This window comes from Molossus molossus, unplaced genomic scaffold (assembly GCF_014108415.1).
Source record: "Molossus molossus isolate mMolMol1 unplaced genomic scaffold, mMolMol1.p scaffold_m16_p_2, whole genome shotgun sequence".
Taxonomy (NCBI): domain Eukaryota; kingdom Metazoa; phylum Chordata; class Mammalia; order Chiroptera; family Molossidae; genus Molossus; species Molossus molossus.
This window is the reverse complement of record NW_023425355.1, coordinates 146,997,607-147,013,308: the sequence shown is the minus strand read 5'-3', so window position 1 is coordinate 147,013,308 and position 15,702 is coordinate 146,997,607. Positions and strand designations below refer to the sequence as shown.

The 15,702-nt window shown below is 57.9% G+C and overlaps 1 protein-coding gene across 1 annotated transcript in view; it reads right to left on the bottom strand.

The window, feature by feature from the left end:
- Positions 1–15,003, bottom strand: part of PRKX (protein kinase X-linked) — a 50,265-nt gene extending 35,262 nt beyond the window's left edge. Inside the window, exon 1 of the mRNA XM_036271718.1 lies at positions 14,838–15,003. Within this exon, the coding sequence (XP_036127611.1) occupies positions 14,838–15,003 (166 nt within the window). The remainder of the gene's footprint in view (positions 1–14,837) is intronic.
- Positions 15,004–15,702: the final 699 nt, after the last annotated feature.

The window sequence follows — 15,702 nt, the reverse complement described above, 5'->3', positions numbered from 1 at the left end:
TATACAGACGGTGGGTGGTAGAATTGCACCCCGAAAATCCGCACGATTTTATTCACCGATGGCGCCCCAATACATTCAACATTTAAAAAAGGCATTGACGATCACCGTTAGAACAACTTGGATGAGCTGTGTGGCGGAAGGAGCTTTGTGCCATCCTGGTGACTTCAGAAAAATGTTGGGTTGAAGAACGTAAGGATGGATTCACCCTAATCTCGGGGTCAAGAGAGCAACTTCCTTTGTTTTTGTATTTTTTCTTTATTAATTTTAGAGAGATGGAAACATAGATGAGAGAGAACATGGACTGGCCGCCTCCTGCACGCCCCCCACTGGGGATCACCCCACAACCCGGGCCTGGGCCCTGACCGGGAATCCAACCGGCGACCTCTTGGTGCAGGGTCGACACTCAGCCCCTGAGCCTCACCGTCCGGGTGAGAGACTGACTTTGAAGGAAGCAAACTTTCCAAGAGAAACTGGAGGGAGACCCGCAGTGAGGGACCCAGGCTGGCCCACGGGAGCTGGGGCGGAAATTCAGGACGCGCGGCGGCCAAGGCCACAGACAGAACCGAGATTCCTGAGGCTGCACCCCACATGCCCAGAAAAGGAACGGATTTTGAAATCCCTTCAGTGGCTTCTTGATACGAAGGGCGACAGGAAGTCACGGGGCAGCGAGTGGGAAGTGTCTGGGGGCATTTCGGTGGCGTATGGTTTTGTTCGGTGGTGGAGATGTGTTGGGGGGCGGAGGAGCGGGGTGCAGGGCGGCAGGAGCAGGGTGGGGGAGGAGGGGCAGACACGGTGCCCGGGACAGGAGACGTGAACTGCAATTGTTGGGACAGGCCCAGCCAAGGGGTGAGCAGGAGGCTACAAAAATCCTGGTATGAGAACAGGCTGCATCGGGCTGGGGGACGGAGGGAGGGTGCAGGTGACTACAGGGCAGGGTTTGGGTGTCCAGGGGTACAGACCCCGGAGCCAGGTCACCCCGGCAGGTCAACAAAGCTCTTCTCTTTGGGAAAAAAGATGACAAGTTCCCTGGTGAACCAACCCTGTGAAGATGTTGAGGACAAGGGATGGAGCAGGTAAAATTATTTCCCCCCAAAAGTATGCCCAAGTCCTAACCTCTGGTACCTGCAAAGGTGACCTTATGTGGGTGGAAACAGGGTGTCTGCAGACGGGGTCCGTGAAGGGCCTGAGCGGAGGCCGTCCTGGGTCAGGGGGGCCTCCGTCCAATGACAGGTCCTTGGAAGAGACAGAAGAGGAGACGCAGACGCAGAGGAGAAGCCCCGTGGGGACGGAGGAGAGACGGGAGGGACGGGCCCCCCGCCCAGGGACGCCTGGAGCCCAGGAGCCGGAAGAGGCCGGAAGGACCCTCCTGGAGCCTCGGGGGAGCACGGCCCTGGACACCCCATCTCAGACGTCTGCTCCCCAGGACGGGGAAGGTGCACGTCTGTTGTTTTCACCCTCGGTTTGCCACAGTTTCTTAGGCAGCATAAAAAGCTCAGATAAAGAACCTACTAAACATGCAGGACACACATAGCCCCTGAGAACCACCACCTTGGAGACACCCCCAGGGGTCCAGACACAGAGCCCGATGGAGCCCCACATCTGAGAGCAAACACCCCCAAATGGTACGAGGGGCGGCGCAAGCATGGATAAGGTCTCCCCCTAGTTTCCTTTTTTAATGAGAAAATAATTATATATATTAGCAGTTCTATTGCAAGTTCTTTCTGTCTCGACTCCTGTGACCTGTCACTTGTCTGGTTCAGGGACACCGAATCTTCTCACACTTTTCTGAACATCAGCGTCAACGTGACAGTGGCTCTGGGCGGTTGCTATGTCTCCTTTTTGGTGTTAACCGTCTCCCAGGTTCCCAGCTGGTCTGTTCTTCTCCTCCGGTCTCTCGTTATCCTCCTGTCTCCCAACCTGACACCATTCATTGGGTTAACTGCTCTGGCACCCACCTGCAGGTGCCCCCCTCTTTAACAACGCGACTCCACAGAGAAGAACCCACGTGCCCGCGGGTGCCCAGGACGACCCCCGGTCCGGCTCGCTTTCGAGGGTGTCCCCGCCGGAATCCCCGCAGCCTGTGAGCACGGTGGTTTGTGGGGAAAAGGGGAAACTGAGTCCCTAGGTGCTAATGACAGATGCTAATCCGCTGTCCTTCAGTGGGGACGTGGTCCTGCCTGATGTGGGCGAGTCCAGTGGAATCACGGGGTCCTTGTTCGTGGGACGGAGGCGGGAACGACAAACCAGACAGGTCGGAGCATGAATGGGATTCGGCCCGACAGTCCTCGCTGAGAAGATGGAAGGACGTCTCCTAAGCCACAGAATGTGGAGGCGTCTACAAACTGGGGCTCACAGGACACAAGAAGCCTCCCAAGGAGCCAGCCCTGCTGACACCTCGATTTTCGCCCTCAAAGCCTCGCCCCCCGAGCAAGGGACGCCGGCAAACCTGGCTCTGTGGCGCTTACTGCCCCCCGGGTTATGTTTTCTTCGCAAGGAAAACTGAGTGTGGCTGTTTTTTACTGACGCTGATGGGTTTTCCCCAGCTTGGTGCTCACCACCGAGGAGTAGGAGGTTCGTGGGGGGCTCCCCTGTTCACCTGTGCGACACCTTTCCGCCTGCGTTCGGCCCTCCGCAGGTCCGGTGCCACGTCTAACTCCAGCACGAACCCCTGTTCCCTTTCCGACCGGCGTCCACCTCGGCCTTCGTCCTGGGTCCGTGAAAATAAACTCTACGCACAGTTGAATGCTGACCGGAGAGGGGAAGGCGGTGAGGAGTGTGTGTGGCTACCTGGCCCACAAAATCAAACGTGTTTGGGACGGGGACCCCAGGATGGAGGATGAAACACCTTGTTTGGAGTCCGCGCCTCGGGGTCCTGGTATCTGCACCCGGAGCAACGCCTTCCTGCGGGGACGTCCCTGTCCCGTCCTGTCTCCCAGACGCCCATCGCCTGTCTCCTCATCGCCACCCCGGCTGGGCCCCGCCTGCTGCCCACAGCTGTCCTCCCCAACCCCAGAGACATGCTCCTGCCTGTCACTTTGGCCTGATATTTTCAGGTGAACAAACAAGAATTAGAGACATACAAACAAAATGAGAGCAGAAAGCAACGACGCGGAAAACGGAAAACCGATACAGAAAACTGATCAATCCGTCCAAGAACCCGGAGGCGGGTTCTCTGCAGAGAGCGATAGAGCGGACACGCCGGAGTGAGCTGGCAGAATGAAACACCAACCTGCTTAAGGAGGAACTTCAGGTACGTCTTCAAAAGTGAAATCACAGCCCTGGCCGGTTTGGCTCAGCGGTTGGAGCGTCGGCCTGCGGTCCTGAGAGACCCGGGTTCGGTTCCCGCTAAGGGCACGGACCTCGGTTGCAGTGTGTCCCCGGCCCTGGTGGGTTGTGCGGGTGGCAGCCACTCGATGTGTCCCTTTCACGTCGATGTTTCCCTCTCTCTTCCTCCCACTCTATCTGTGCAAAAAATGGAAAAATATCCTTGGGTGAGGATTAAAAAAAAAAAAAAAAAAAAGTGAAATCACAACCCATAAAAACGATGTCCAGTCAAGAAGGGTCCAGGGGATACTCTGAGATTTTCCTGATTTTGTTTTTTTTTAAATCGATTGATTCAAGAGAGAGGGGAAGGGAGGGGAGAATGTGGAGAGAGAGAAACATCGATTTGTTTTCCACTTATTGATGAATTCCTTGGTTGACTCTTGCACCTGCCCTGACTGGGGATCGAACCTGAAACCTTGCAATATCGGGACCACACTCGAACCAACGGAGCGGCCCAACGCGGGCCTCTTTAATGTTTAATAAAAATTATTTTTTTTTCCCTCAAGGTGTTGTTACATGGAACCCACTGCCCGTGGAGAGGAAATTCTAGAGAATAGTGGACGCTCGATGTGGGGACCATGGAAGCTGTATTTTTCTGTATCGGTGGCGGGACTGTCTTTGGAGTCTGCCCCCAAACCTGAGATGCCTGAGTGTCCCCCCTGTGAGCATGGAAACCCACACCCATGCCTGCTTGGGTGCACACGCAGCCCTTCTTCCAGCCACACACCCAAATTTAGACCCTTGCACCCTGAGCTTCCTAAGAAACTTCCATCGGCGGAGCCCAGGGTCTCGCCGGCCAGTGCCCACCCCACTTTGCACAGCCCTTTGCTCAATAAAGTGGCTCCTACGATCCAGCCAGCAAGGTGAAGTGTCCACCAACGAGTGGCCAAGCCCCTTCCAAGCAACCCCCGAAGGTCGCTCGGGGGTCCACGTCTATTTGCCGGTGAATCAAAGATGTGTCCGAATGAACGCACTCAAGGGGATCAATACGAGGACCTGGGCAGTGTGACTCAGCGGTTAGAGCATCAGTCCGTGGCCAGAAGGGTCACGGGTTTGATTCCCAGCCAAGGGCACGTACCTGAGTGGTAGCTTTGATCTCGGACTCCAGGTGGGGTTGCGTGGGAGGCAACCAATGCCTGTGTCTCCCTCCTATCAATGTTCGTGTCTCTGTGTTTCTCTGTCTCTCTCCCTCCCTTCCCCTCGAAGAATCGGTAGAACTATATCCTTGGGTGAGGATGAACAACAACAGAAAAAAGACAATGCCTTCCTAGGAGGCCTGCTTACTATAGCGTTGCTTGTAGGAACTTGTGTGTTGTCGTAGGAATTTCGTGACACCAGGTCCTGGTGGTTGGTGGAAAAACCAGCAGGAATTTCCACGTGGGTTAAGCAGGGTCACCGACACCCGCAGGAAAGACACGGTATGGAAAGTGGATGCTTCTTTCGGACGGGGGCTGAACCCCCGGGTGGGGCACCCGCAGGCCCAGGGTTCAGCGTTGACAGCCCCTTCGGACTGCTGTTGGGGGGAACAGCCAAGCAGGTCCTGAAAAGGTCACCGGGGCACCTGACAGCACATTAAAGGTTGGAAAACCGCCTGGAGGTGTTCTCCCGAAAACTCCCACAGGAGGACAAGGTTGACTCAGAACAGGGAGCAGCCTCCCCCAGGAACAGTCTCTGCCTGTGTCCTCACGACTCAAGCACGCAGGATTCTGCCGCGCCGGGGGGAGAAAGAATCTGCATTCCGGACCGCAGGCCTCCTGTGTAGACAGACCCCTTCCTTCATGAAGACGGTTCCAATGGGCCCAGCCTCATGGACTCCTATCTCGGGCCGACCTCTTTACGTTCCTTACCACAGTGTCCCCCATTCACACATAATCCGAATGCCAACTGGACGTGCCCAGGAGTGCCTGAGCGATGAAGCCAAGGCGTACCATCCTGCCCACCCAACGTCCCCTGGAATGAGAGACCCCACCCGTGTGACGCAGGGGAAAACACCTCTGGAATGAGGACCTTCCTGGAAGGATGTCGTGGTGCTTTTATGATTTTCCCCAAGGCAACGTTGAAAAAGAGAGGCTGCCAAGTGTGTGTGTGTGTGTGCAGAGAGAGAGAGTGTGTCTGTGTTATTAGTTAATGAATTAATAGGCTCAACACCACTCGCGACAATGCTTTGCTTCATCTCACACCTCCACGCCTCCAGGTGGAGACAAGCGTCACATTGGGGACTCCGTGGGTCGGCCTCCCTCCCCCAGGTGAGCCTACACCACGTCATCCTCAAGCAATCCTGGGGTTGGCTCCCTTGTAATGTTGGAACTGGTTCTCCTGGCCCAGCGCAGGGGAGGGACCCACAGAGGTGATAATTAGTCCTTGCACACTGTTCCAGCCCAGGACAAAGACAAGGGAGCCCCAAGTGACTCAGTCAATCCCTTCCCCAGCACAGGCATCCCCACAACACACACACACACACACACACATTTATTTTACGCCTGGGTGTTCACGGGAGAGCTTTGATTGTGACTATGGTTTGTCCATTGATGAAAGTCACTGCAGGTGGCCAAGAATGACCCCCGCTATTGCACGCTTTCTAGGGTGTCCTTGCCTGAATCCCCACAACCTGTGAGTATGTTAGTTTATGGGGAAAAGGAAAAACGGAGTCTCTAGGTAGTAGTTACAGACGCCCGTCTATCGTCCTTAAATGGGGAGATAGTCCCTCCTTGGTTGGGTGAGTCCAATGGAATCACAAGGGTCCTTATTAATGGGATGGAGGCAGGAAGGAGAAACCACAGAGCTCGGAGCATGAAGAGGATCGGACCCAATAGTGCTTGCTGAGGAGGAAGGAGAAGATAATATAAGCCAAAGAATGTGGAAGCTTCTAGAAACCAGGAAAGACAAGGACACAGATGTTCCCTGGGAGTCTCCAGAGAAACCAGCCCTGCTGGTACCTTGATTTAACCCTGTAGGACTCATTTTCACGCTTGTAACCTGCAGAACTGTGGTTAAGGAACGCTTGTTGTTTTAAGCCATTAGTGGGAGGCAATTTGTCACGGCAGGGGCAAGAATGGTGTGAAGGACCACAGGGGAGCAAAGAAAGATGTCCCCCCAATGGGCGTCCTCTGGGGTCTCACGCTGCACTAATGCAGGAATCGGAACAAGAAGGTACCCCGTGCAGGGGAGGGTAAGCACACCCGACCCACTCATGACAGGTCTGCTCAACAGAGTAAGCTCCAAATCCATGCAAACAACACCACCATCCACTCTGGAAAACGAGATCAGTCTGAGCCATGTTGAGAAAATAATAATGATGATGATGGTGGTGGTGGTGATAATGGTGGTGGTGGTGGTGATGATGATGGTAGTGATAATAATGGTGATGATGATGGTGGTGATAATAATGGTGGTGATGATGATGGTAGTGATAATAATGGTGATGATGGTGGTGGTGGTGATAATGGTGGTGATGATGATGATGATGATGGTAGTGATAATAATGGTGATGATGATGGTGGTGATAGTGGGGATGGTGGTGATGATGGTGATGATAGTGATGATGATGATGGTGGTGATGGTGATGATAGTGATGATGGTGATGGTGATAATGATGGTGGTGATGGTAGTGATTTTGATAATGGTGCTGATGGTGATGATGGTGGTGATGATGGTGATGATGATGGTAGTGATGGTGATGGTGGTGATGATGATGATGATGGTGGTGATGAATATGGTGGTGATAATAATGGTGATGATGATGTTCGTGAAGGTGATGGTGGTGATGATGGTGATGATAGTGATGATGGTGATGGTGATGATGATGGTGATGATGGTGATGGCAGTGATTTTTATAATGGTGCTGATGGTGATGATGGTGTGATGGTGATGATGATGGTGGTGATGGTGATGATGATGGTGGTGATGATGGTGATGATGATGGTAGTGATGGTGATGGTGGTGATGATGATGATGATGGTGGTGATGAATATGGTGGTGATAATAATGGTGATGATGATGTTCGTGAAGGTGATGGTGGTGATGATGGTGATGATAGTGATGATGGTGATGGTGATGATGATGGTGATGATGGTGATGGCAGTGATTTTTATAATGGTGCTGATGGTGATGATGGTGTGATGGTGATGATGATGGTGGTGATGGTGATAATGGTGAAGATTGTGATGGTGGTGGTGATGGTGATGATGACGATGATGATGATGATGGTGATGATGATGGTAGTGATAATAATGGTGATGATGACAGTGGTGATGATGATGATGACAGTGACAGTGATGATAATATTTGCCTTTGATGACCTGTGCTAACTTCCAGGGTGATGCAGAATGCACCAGCCCTTGGTGCTCACGGCCATGCCTTGGAGCGACCCCATAGGGTCAATGGAAGTCCCCCACTCATCGTCAAACGATGGAAAACACCCCCATGCCCAGCACACACACACACACACACACGCACACACACACACACACGGTCCGTGCATTCCACGATGTATTACTCAGCCAGAGTAAAGCAATGAAGACCCAGGTGCCTTTTGCGCTCTCTGGAAACGTCCCGCCCAGACAGGGAGACGCCAGCCACACACTCCGAATGAGTGACTAAATATCATCGCAGGATGGCGACACGGGAGGTTTCCCTTCATGACTCCCACGCCATGCCCAGCACAATAACTGCATGAGCGACGTGACTCACAGAAGCTCTGCACGGGCATCATCACCCACATTTTCTCGAGAGTCCTTGTGCACCCTGACTACGCTGCTCTCCACCCAGCCACGTTGGGACAGGACGGACAACGGAGGGGGAGTGGCCGGTGCCATGCTCTCTCGGTCCCCTCCCGGATCCTTGTGAAAAATCAAAGACGCCGGTGGTCCTCGGCCCCGCACCCTGAGGACAATCTCAAAACTGTTGCCTTGAGTCTACGATCCCCCTCGGCAGGAAACAGCGCACGGAGACTTCCAAAGAGGGAAAAGAGGAGCGTGGTGGACATGGCGCCGACGGGGGGTGACATTGTGGTGGTTTGAAAAAGTTAACTTGGGGGAAATACGGAGAAAGCCCCTTGCTGGCTCCCCACGGGGCAGGCGGGCATGTACTGAGAATTCTGAAGGTTCTCCCAGCAAGAACGCCGCCCCGAGCAACTTTCTGTGACCTCAGGGAGGGGAAATTAGAACCGAAACTCCGGTCTGGGTCATGTGGTCTTGTGGCCTTTTCTCCTGTGGGCGAAACAGGGCTGAGACCACCAAACGGGGTGTTATGGCCTCATCAGCGTGGGGGACCCAACTGGGCCACGGAGGGTTGCCCCCAAACACAGGGGGAACAGTGCCCTCCCCTGGGTATTCCAGGATGTGACGAGATCCATCTAGTGCTGGGGCACCACCTTCACCCCAAAGGGAGAAGTTCAGGAGAAAAACAAAATGACAGGTGAGGACCAAACGTAGCCTTTTGGCATGAACATTAGCATCTCCCCAAATCGGTGTGTTGAAGTTGTGACCCCCAACAGGGTGGCGCTTGGAGGTGGGTCTTTGGGAGGGAATTAGGATTCGAGGGGGCCATTAGGGTGGCATCCCCACGGTGGGATAATTGTCTTTCCAACACGTCACAAGGAAACTTGCTTCCCCGCTCGGCCCCCCACCACGTAAGGGCAGGGCCAAAGGAAAACCATCTGCAACATCGACGAGAGATTTCACCGGGTCCCCACCACGTGGGCGCCATGAACTCAGACTTGCAGCCTCCAGACCTGTGAAAAATGCATTTGGGTTGTTTTTCAGCCTCCTGGTTTATGATATTTGGCTACAGAAGCCCAAAGGGACCCCGAGGCCAAGGTCAGGACGAAGTCACATGGTGGCCTTTCATCTGAGCAGGTGGGAGGAGGGTTCTCCCCTGGGTTTTTGAAGGGGATGAGGTGAGGGGGACAGGGTGTGGAGGCCTCACTTCATGGCAGGGGTACATAAAGGGGAAGAAGCAAGTTTCTGAGTGTGCTCCGTCCAGCCCTGGAGAAGACCTCCCTCCTGCAGCGAGTCACAGAGACCTCCGGAGAGGTGGACACACTGTGCTCCTGCTTCGACCACACCCACAGTCCTGGGGAGCAGACGTCCGAGATGGGGTGTCCCAGGGCCGCACTCCCCCGAGGCTCCAGGAGGGTCCTTCCGGCCTCTTCCAGCTCCTGGGCTCCAGGCGTCCCTGGGCGGGGGGCCCGTCCCTCCCGTCTCTCCTCCGTCCCCACGGGGCTTCTCCCCTGTGTCTGCGTCTCCTCTTCTGTCTCTTCCAAGGACCTGCCATTGGACGGAGGCCCCCCTGACCCAGGACGGCCTCCGCTCAGGTCCTTCACGGACCCCGTCTGCAGAGACCCTGTGTCCAGACAAGGTCGTGTCCTGAGGTTCTAGGTGGGCATAAATGTCGGGGGGACTCAGTTCACCTGGGACACAGGTATTCTGTGTCTGCGTGAGCCTGCCGTCCTGTGCTCATCACTGTCTCCCACACTTCTGCTGCGGGGCTGTCCGCACCTGGCAGCCCCCCTTTTCCACCTTTCCCCTTGAGCAGAAAGCTGTTGGCTGTGCATCTCCGCACCCTGTCCCCCCGGTGACCCCTGAAGCCCGGGGACATGTGCCGTGAGAAAGGAGAAGTGTTTGTGACGTGAAGAGGAACCCGGACCAGCACATCCACGGAGACAGAAAGCAGACCAGTGGTGTCAAAGGTTGGGAGGGGGTGGGAAGTGACTACCCGGGGCTGGGTCTCCCCCGGTGCGACGGCATTTTTGTGGAACTCAGCGGACATGATGCGTACACAGTTTTGGGACTGCACAGATGGCCCCTGGATGCTTCCCTTCAAATGGTTCCTTTTATATCCTGTAAATTTCACCTCAACTGACCAAAAAAAAGGGATGAGGAACAACACCCTGCGTGACTTCTGTGCTTGGAGCTGTTCCTTTCTAGCCTTTTGTCTACCTTGGGACGTTCCTGTGAGGATGGCACGTCGGCGCTGTCATCCGTGGGCCTTTGAGAACACTCTCTACTGCCCCCGTGAGAACGCACCGCGCTCAAGGGTGAGGGCGATGTTCCACGTGCTGTTCAGCAACAAACAACACTCCTGATCGCTTCTGTGAATCAGGAGCTCCCATTCACGCGCACAGGAACGTCTCCCTGGTTCCGTGTCCACTCATTCTGCAGCTATGCGCAGGCGTGCTCAGGCATGCGCAGGTGTGCTCAGGTGTGCTCAGGCATGCGCAGGTGTGCTCAGGCGTGCTCAGGTGTGCTCAGGCATGCGCAGGTGTGCTCAGGTGTGCTCAGGCATGCGCAGGTGTGCTCAGGCGTGCTCAGGTGTGCTCAGGCATGCTCAGGTGTGCTCAGGTGTGCTCAGGCATGCACAGGTGTGCTCAGGTATGTTCAAGTATTGTCAGGTATGTTCAAGTATGTTCAGATGTGCTCAGGTATGCCCAGGTGTGCTCAGGTGTACTTGGGTGTGCTCGGATATGTTCAGGTGCACTTGGGTGTGCTCAGATATGCTCAGGTGTGCTCAAGTATGGTCAAGCATGCTCAGGTGTGCTCAGGCATGCTCCAGTGTGCACAGGCATGCTCAGGGTGCTCAGGTATGCTCAAGGGTGCTCAGGTGTGCGCAAGTGTGCTCAGGTATACCCAGGTATTCTCAGGGGTGCTCATGGGTGCCCATGTATGCGCAGGTGTGCGCAGGTGTGCTCGGGTTATCTCCGGTGTGCTCAGGTGTGACAAAGCCGTAGTAAATGACAGCCCAGGTGGAAGGGAGTGACCTGAGGGCCCATTCAAAGGAAGCAAGGACGCAGGAGGAGGTCCCACCAGGATGTGGAAATGCTCGTCGGTGCCTGAGACCGAGCTGTTAGCAACGACTACTTCACGAGAGCAGGTCTCCAGATTTTAACGCGACACAGGTTTCTAACGTGGTGACGTGAGATGGTGAACAGTGGAAGAATTGGGCGTGAGGGCGCTGCCGGTGGAAAGGAACCGAGTTGCAACGGCTCGGCACGCACAGGACACCACTGGGTGGAAACGCCACGTGCCCGCCCCCGCCAAGCGACGCAGACCCTGTGAAACCGTGGGCGCCGACGGCTCTCGGGGCTCAGACTGTGCCCGCACTGCCGTCCTGGTGCTCAGGATACTGCCGGCATCCCCTGGGGGCCAGCGAGACTCCGGGCACAGCTTCCGAACCCCCTCGCATCCGATTATCCCACGGGACGCCTTTTCGTAAGTGCTGCGTTCATGCCCCGGGAAGCAACCCGGCTTGGTCACACGGACCAGGATGTCGGCCAACAGGGGTGCCAACCCTTCTTCTCCAGTGAGCATGGTGGGTGCTCCGAGTCCCACCGGGGTGTCCTGCACATCCCTTCTGTGCTCCGACAGAGCACGCTGCTTTGACACTTGTCACCCACGCAAGCTGAGCGCTTCCCAGCGCCTCCAAATGTGTGCAAAGTGGTCACCTAGGATGTCACCAAGCCCTCGTGCCCCACATCACAGCGTAAAGGCATGTGGCTGCCCCTTGCCTGTCTGTGTCCTTACGTCAGCCCCCAGGGTGTGCCGGACGCCCCGTAAACCCGACACATCTACTTCCCCTGGGCCTTGGGCTCACGGAACCTCCCAGACGGTCCTCGCGTCCCCAGAGACACCTCCACTAAAATCTCAACATCATCTCAGGCGTGTTGCGGAGATCCACCGCAAGACGGCCTTTCTGTCCGGAGGGCGGCCACCTCCCCCGGGCCCAGCTCACGGGCAAAAGGGCTAAAAAACACCGCGGCACACAGGTGAGAGAAAGAATTCATCACACACACGAGGAGAGGCCAGACCGCAGGTGCAGGGTCACCCGCGTGGGGCAGCGACGTCACACACGCTTCCTGGACTGGGATGGGGGGCTCTGGGGCTCTGTCCTGGGCTCTGTCACCCCACCCTGACTCGCAGGAGCCTCTGGGCAGGGGTCGTGATGGTCAAGAAAAGTCAACGGAGAGCGAGGGTTCTGCTTGGTGTTTGTGTGGGTGTGGGGTGGTTTCACGTGATGGAGAACAGCACTGGCCAGCAGGAAATCTGGACAGATGCACCCAGACAATGGAGAACCCCTGTGGGCACCTGTTCGGGGTGGACACACTGTTTAAAGGGAAGCTGTTTACCTGAGCCGGAAACGGGGTGACGCACCCATGCCCGGCCCGAGGGGGTCTGACCGCTGGGGGAGGGCCCGGCAGAGCCCCTCCGGCTGGCCCTCTGACCCTGTGGACTGACCCAAGGTTGCTGGAGACGGTGCCTCGGAGACGGGCTGCTGAGGGCTTGGAAAGGCGTGTGAAGTTGTGTTTTTTAAGCTTGTTCTTAAACTCTTCAATGCATCACACTCGGATTAATCTCTCACAATGTTCGAGAAAGGAGTGTCGGTCCCGGGCTGCAGAAAATGTCACTAAGCTTTGAGGGGTGCACGCGCCCAGGCCGGGGTCCCTTCCTCGGCTTGGCCAACACGCGAGGCGCAGACCACTGGGCTCTCCCTTCAGGCCCTGGGAACCCACAGGAAGTTCAGCGCCGATGGCCAAGGCGGGTTCGAGTCCCCGTCAGGGCGCCCTCAAGAGCCAACCAGTGCATGCAAATCGATGTCCATCTCTCCCTCTCCCTCTCTCCTAAAATGTAATAAATCCATAAATAAAAGTAAAAATACATCGGCTCCGCACACAGGCCCCAGGACCACGGAACTCCGTTCTCAGCCCAGCCTGGTGGGTCCCCAGAGGCGGTGACGCTCCACGTTGGCGGACGAGATGACTCACCGGGCACCTATGCCCACTTGGCAGCGCCCATGGGGAACCGGCGGAGGTCACGTCTGCGGCCCGTCCGCCTGCCCGCGCAGGCTCGCTGCCCTGGCTCCCAGCCCCGGCTCCTTGCGCAACAGACCCCGAGCACGTGCCCAGAAGGAACACAAAGGCTGGCGTGTGTGCCAAGGGACAGCAGGTCCTCCCCCGAGTTTCCATTGTTCGCTGGGTTACACCTACTGCGGAGCCGCGCGGGCCTGGGTTTCTGTCCCCGGGAGGTGCGGGCCGCGCGCGCAAAACACGGCCCGCGTTCAAATCAGCCCAGCAGGGCGAGAGCGAGCCAGGGAGCGAGGAGGAGGAGCAGGAAGAGCAACGGAGGGAGGAAGAAATGCAGGAAAAAACAGAGAAACGTATCTATGTAGAGGGGGAGGAGGAACAGAAGGAAGAGGAGAGACGGAGGAAGGACGGAAAAGAGGCGCAGAGGGAGGGAGATGGGTAGACGGACAGGCAGTTGATAGACACGGTTAGATGGACGATCCACGGGTAGATGGCTGGGTGCGTGGACGAATGGACAGATGGACGGATGGTTTTGGAGACAGAGATGGAGGGGCAGACGCAGCAGAAAAGGTAGGGCTGTTCCTCCTTGGCCTTCTTTCCCAGGTCAGGATGCGGGGTGACCCCTTCCTCACACCCAACCATGCACAGACCAGAAGCGCCCTGAGGGAAGGCGCCAGGCCCTGCCCCGCGGCTGGGTGGCTGGCGTCATTCCCGCTCTGCCTTTGGCTATTGTTGACTCCTAAGCTGTGACCTCATGACCTTGAGCCCACTGCTTCCCATTCCTCCTTTTCCAAATCTTTTCTTGGAGGGGCGAGGACAAGAAAGTCCCTGAATGCCCCTTCCCCCGCGGCCCCACAAGGCTTGTCCCCCACCAGGATCATCTTCCCCTCAAACAGCGCTTGGGCCCAGCCCCTTAGCAACAGTTGCCAAGAAGCCACAGGCTGGCTGCGCGCGCAGCCTGAACCCGGCGCCCTGGCCGGGTGGGATCCTCCGACACGCTCCCCAGACACCGGCGCGCTTCGCGAGCCGCGCGCGCAGGGAGCTGGAAACTTTCCTGTCCGGCTGCCTCACTGGGGGTCCCGCGGAAAGGCAGACCACACAGGGAAATACCTGTCTGGCCAGACTGTGCCAAGTTTCGGAAGCACCGAGGGAAAAGCATTCGAGGTTCCCGGGAAGCTCTGCTCCATCTCCAAGGCCCCCACCCAGAGCGCCCCTGGACACCTGTCCCCCACGCCGCCGTGAGGTCCCAGTTCCAGGACGGTGCCTCCTGCCGCTGGGCAGAGGGCAGGCTGGCGGAGAGGAGATCTGCAGACACCCTCGGAATAGCCACCTCTGTCCCTGGGGGTCCCCGCCTGGGAGGGCACCCGGGGTCCCCAATGTGAGGTGACCTCCAGGGACCTTTGTGACGTCAGGCGACCCAGACACGGGGTAGTTTAGTGGCGGCGGGTGTAAACAAGGTGCGTTTGGAGGCATGAGGCGGGGTGCCTGCAGGTGGGGACGCTCTCAGAGCCCCGGGGGGACTCACTCTCACTCTCTCCGGGCATTGCTGGGACCAAGGGCGCAGGGGCAGCCCCGCGCCGGGAGCCGGAGCAGGTGGGGCCGGGCAAAGCCTCCCCGGGAGGCGGCCGTGCAACGAACCACCGGCCTTTGTCTGACGCCGGCATCCCCGGCGCCACCAAGTGCCCCTGCGGGCCGGGTCCCCGCGCCTGGAACTCACCCACGGTGGCCAGCGTGTCGAAGTCCTGCAGGCGGTAGGCAGGTGACTCGGGCGCGGGTGCGTCGGAAGCCGGCAAGTGCGCGGGCGCGCCGTCGGGAGTCTCGGCCTGGCTCTCCGGAGGGTCGGGGTCCGCAGTGGCCTCCTTGGCCAGCCCGGGTGCCTCCATGGGGGCGCCCTCCAGTGCGGGGCGCCGGGCCAGGCCTGGAGGTGAGGGAGACTGGGCTTCCAGAGATGCAGCCTCGGAGGGCGGCGCGGCGGCGGCGGCAGCATCAGCTGCGCCAACCCATGCGCGCCCCCCGCCTGCCGGCCCGCGGCCCGGTGCAGCTGACGGACTGGTGGGGACAATGGCGAGTCGGCGCTCACTGCGGCAGCAGCAGCAGCAGCTGGAGGGAGTAGTTGGAGGCCTCGGGGGGCGGGCACCGCGGGCCGGGGGGCGGAGGGCGTGGCGGCACAGCCTCGGAGTGGGGCGCGGCCCTGGGCGGCAGGGGCGAGGCGGGGTTTCGGCCGCGCGCGCCCGGCTCCCTGTTCATTCCTCCCGTCCCGCGTCCTCGCTACCGGCGTGGAAGCTAAATGCGCGATAATGGGGACCCAGGCGGAAGCGGCCGGGGCGGGGCCGCGCGCTCTCCCCGCCCGCCGGACGGGGCCTGCCAGGCCCGTGATGTCGCTGTCGCTGCAGCTCCGCCCCCGCGATGCCCCGCCCAGGAGCCGGGAGGCTGGGCGTGGTGGCTGGTCTGTCCCCGCAGGGGTAGGCGGCTTCGGAGAGGTGCCCACGCCTCCTCTGCCCCACCCCCAGGGGCTCCCCAAAGTGGCGTCCCTGCCGAGCTCTCCCGGGGGACAGGCGGGCTGGCCACCGAGATCGCTGCTC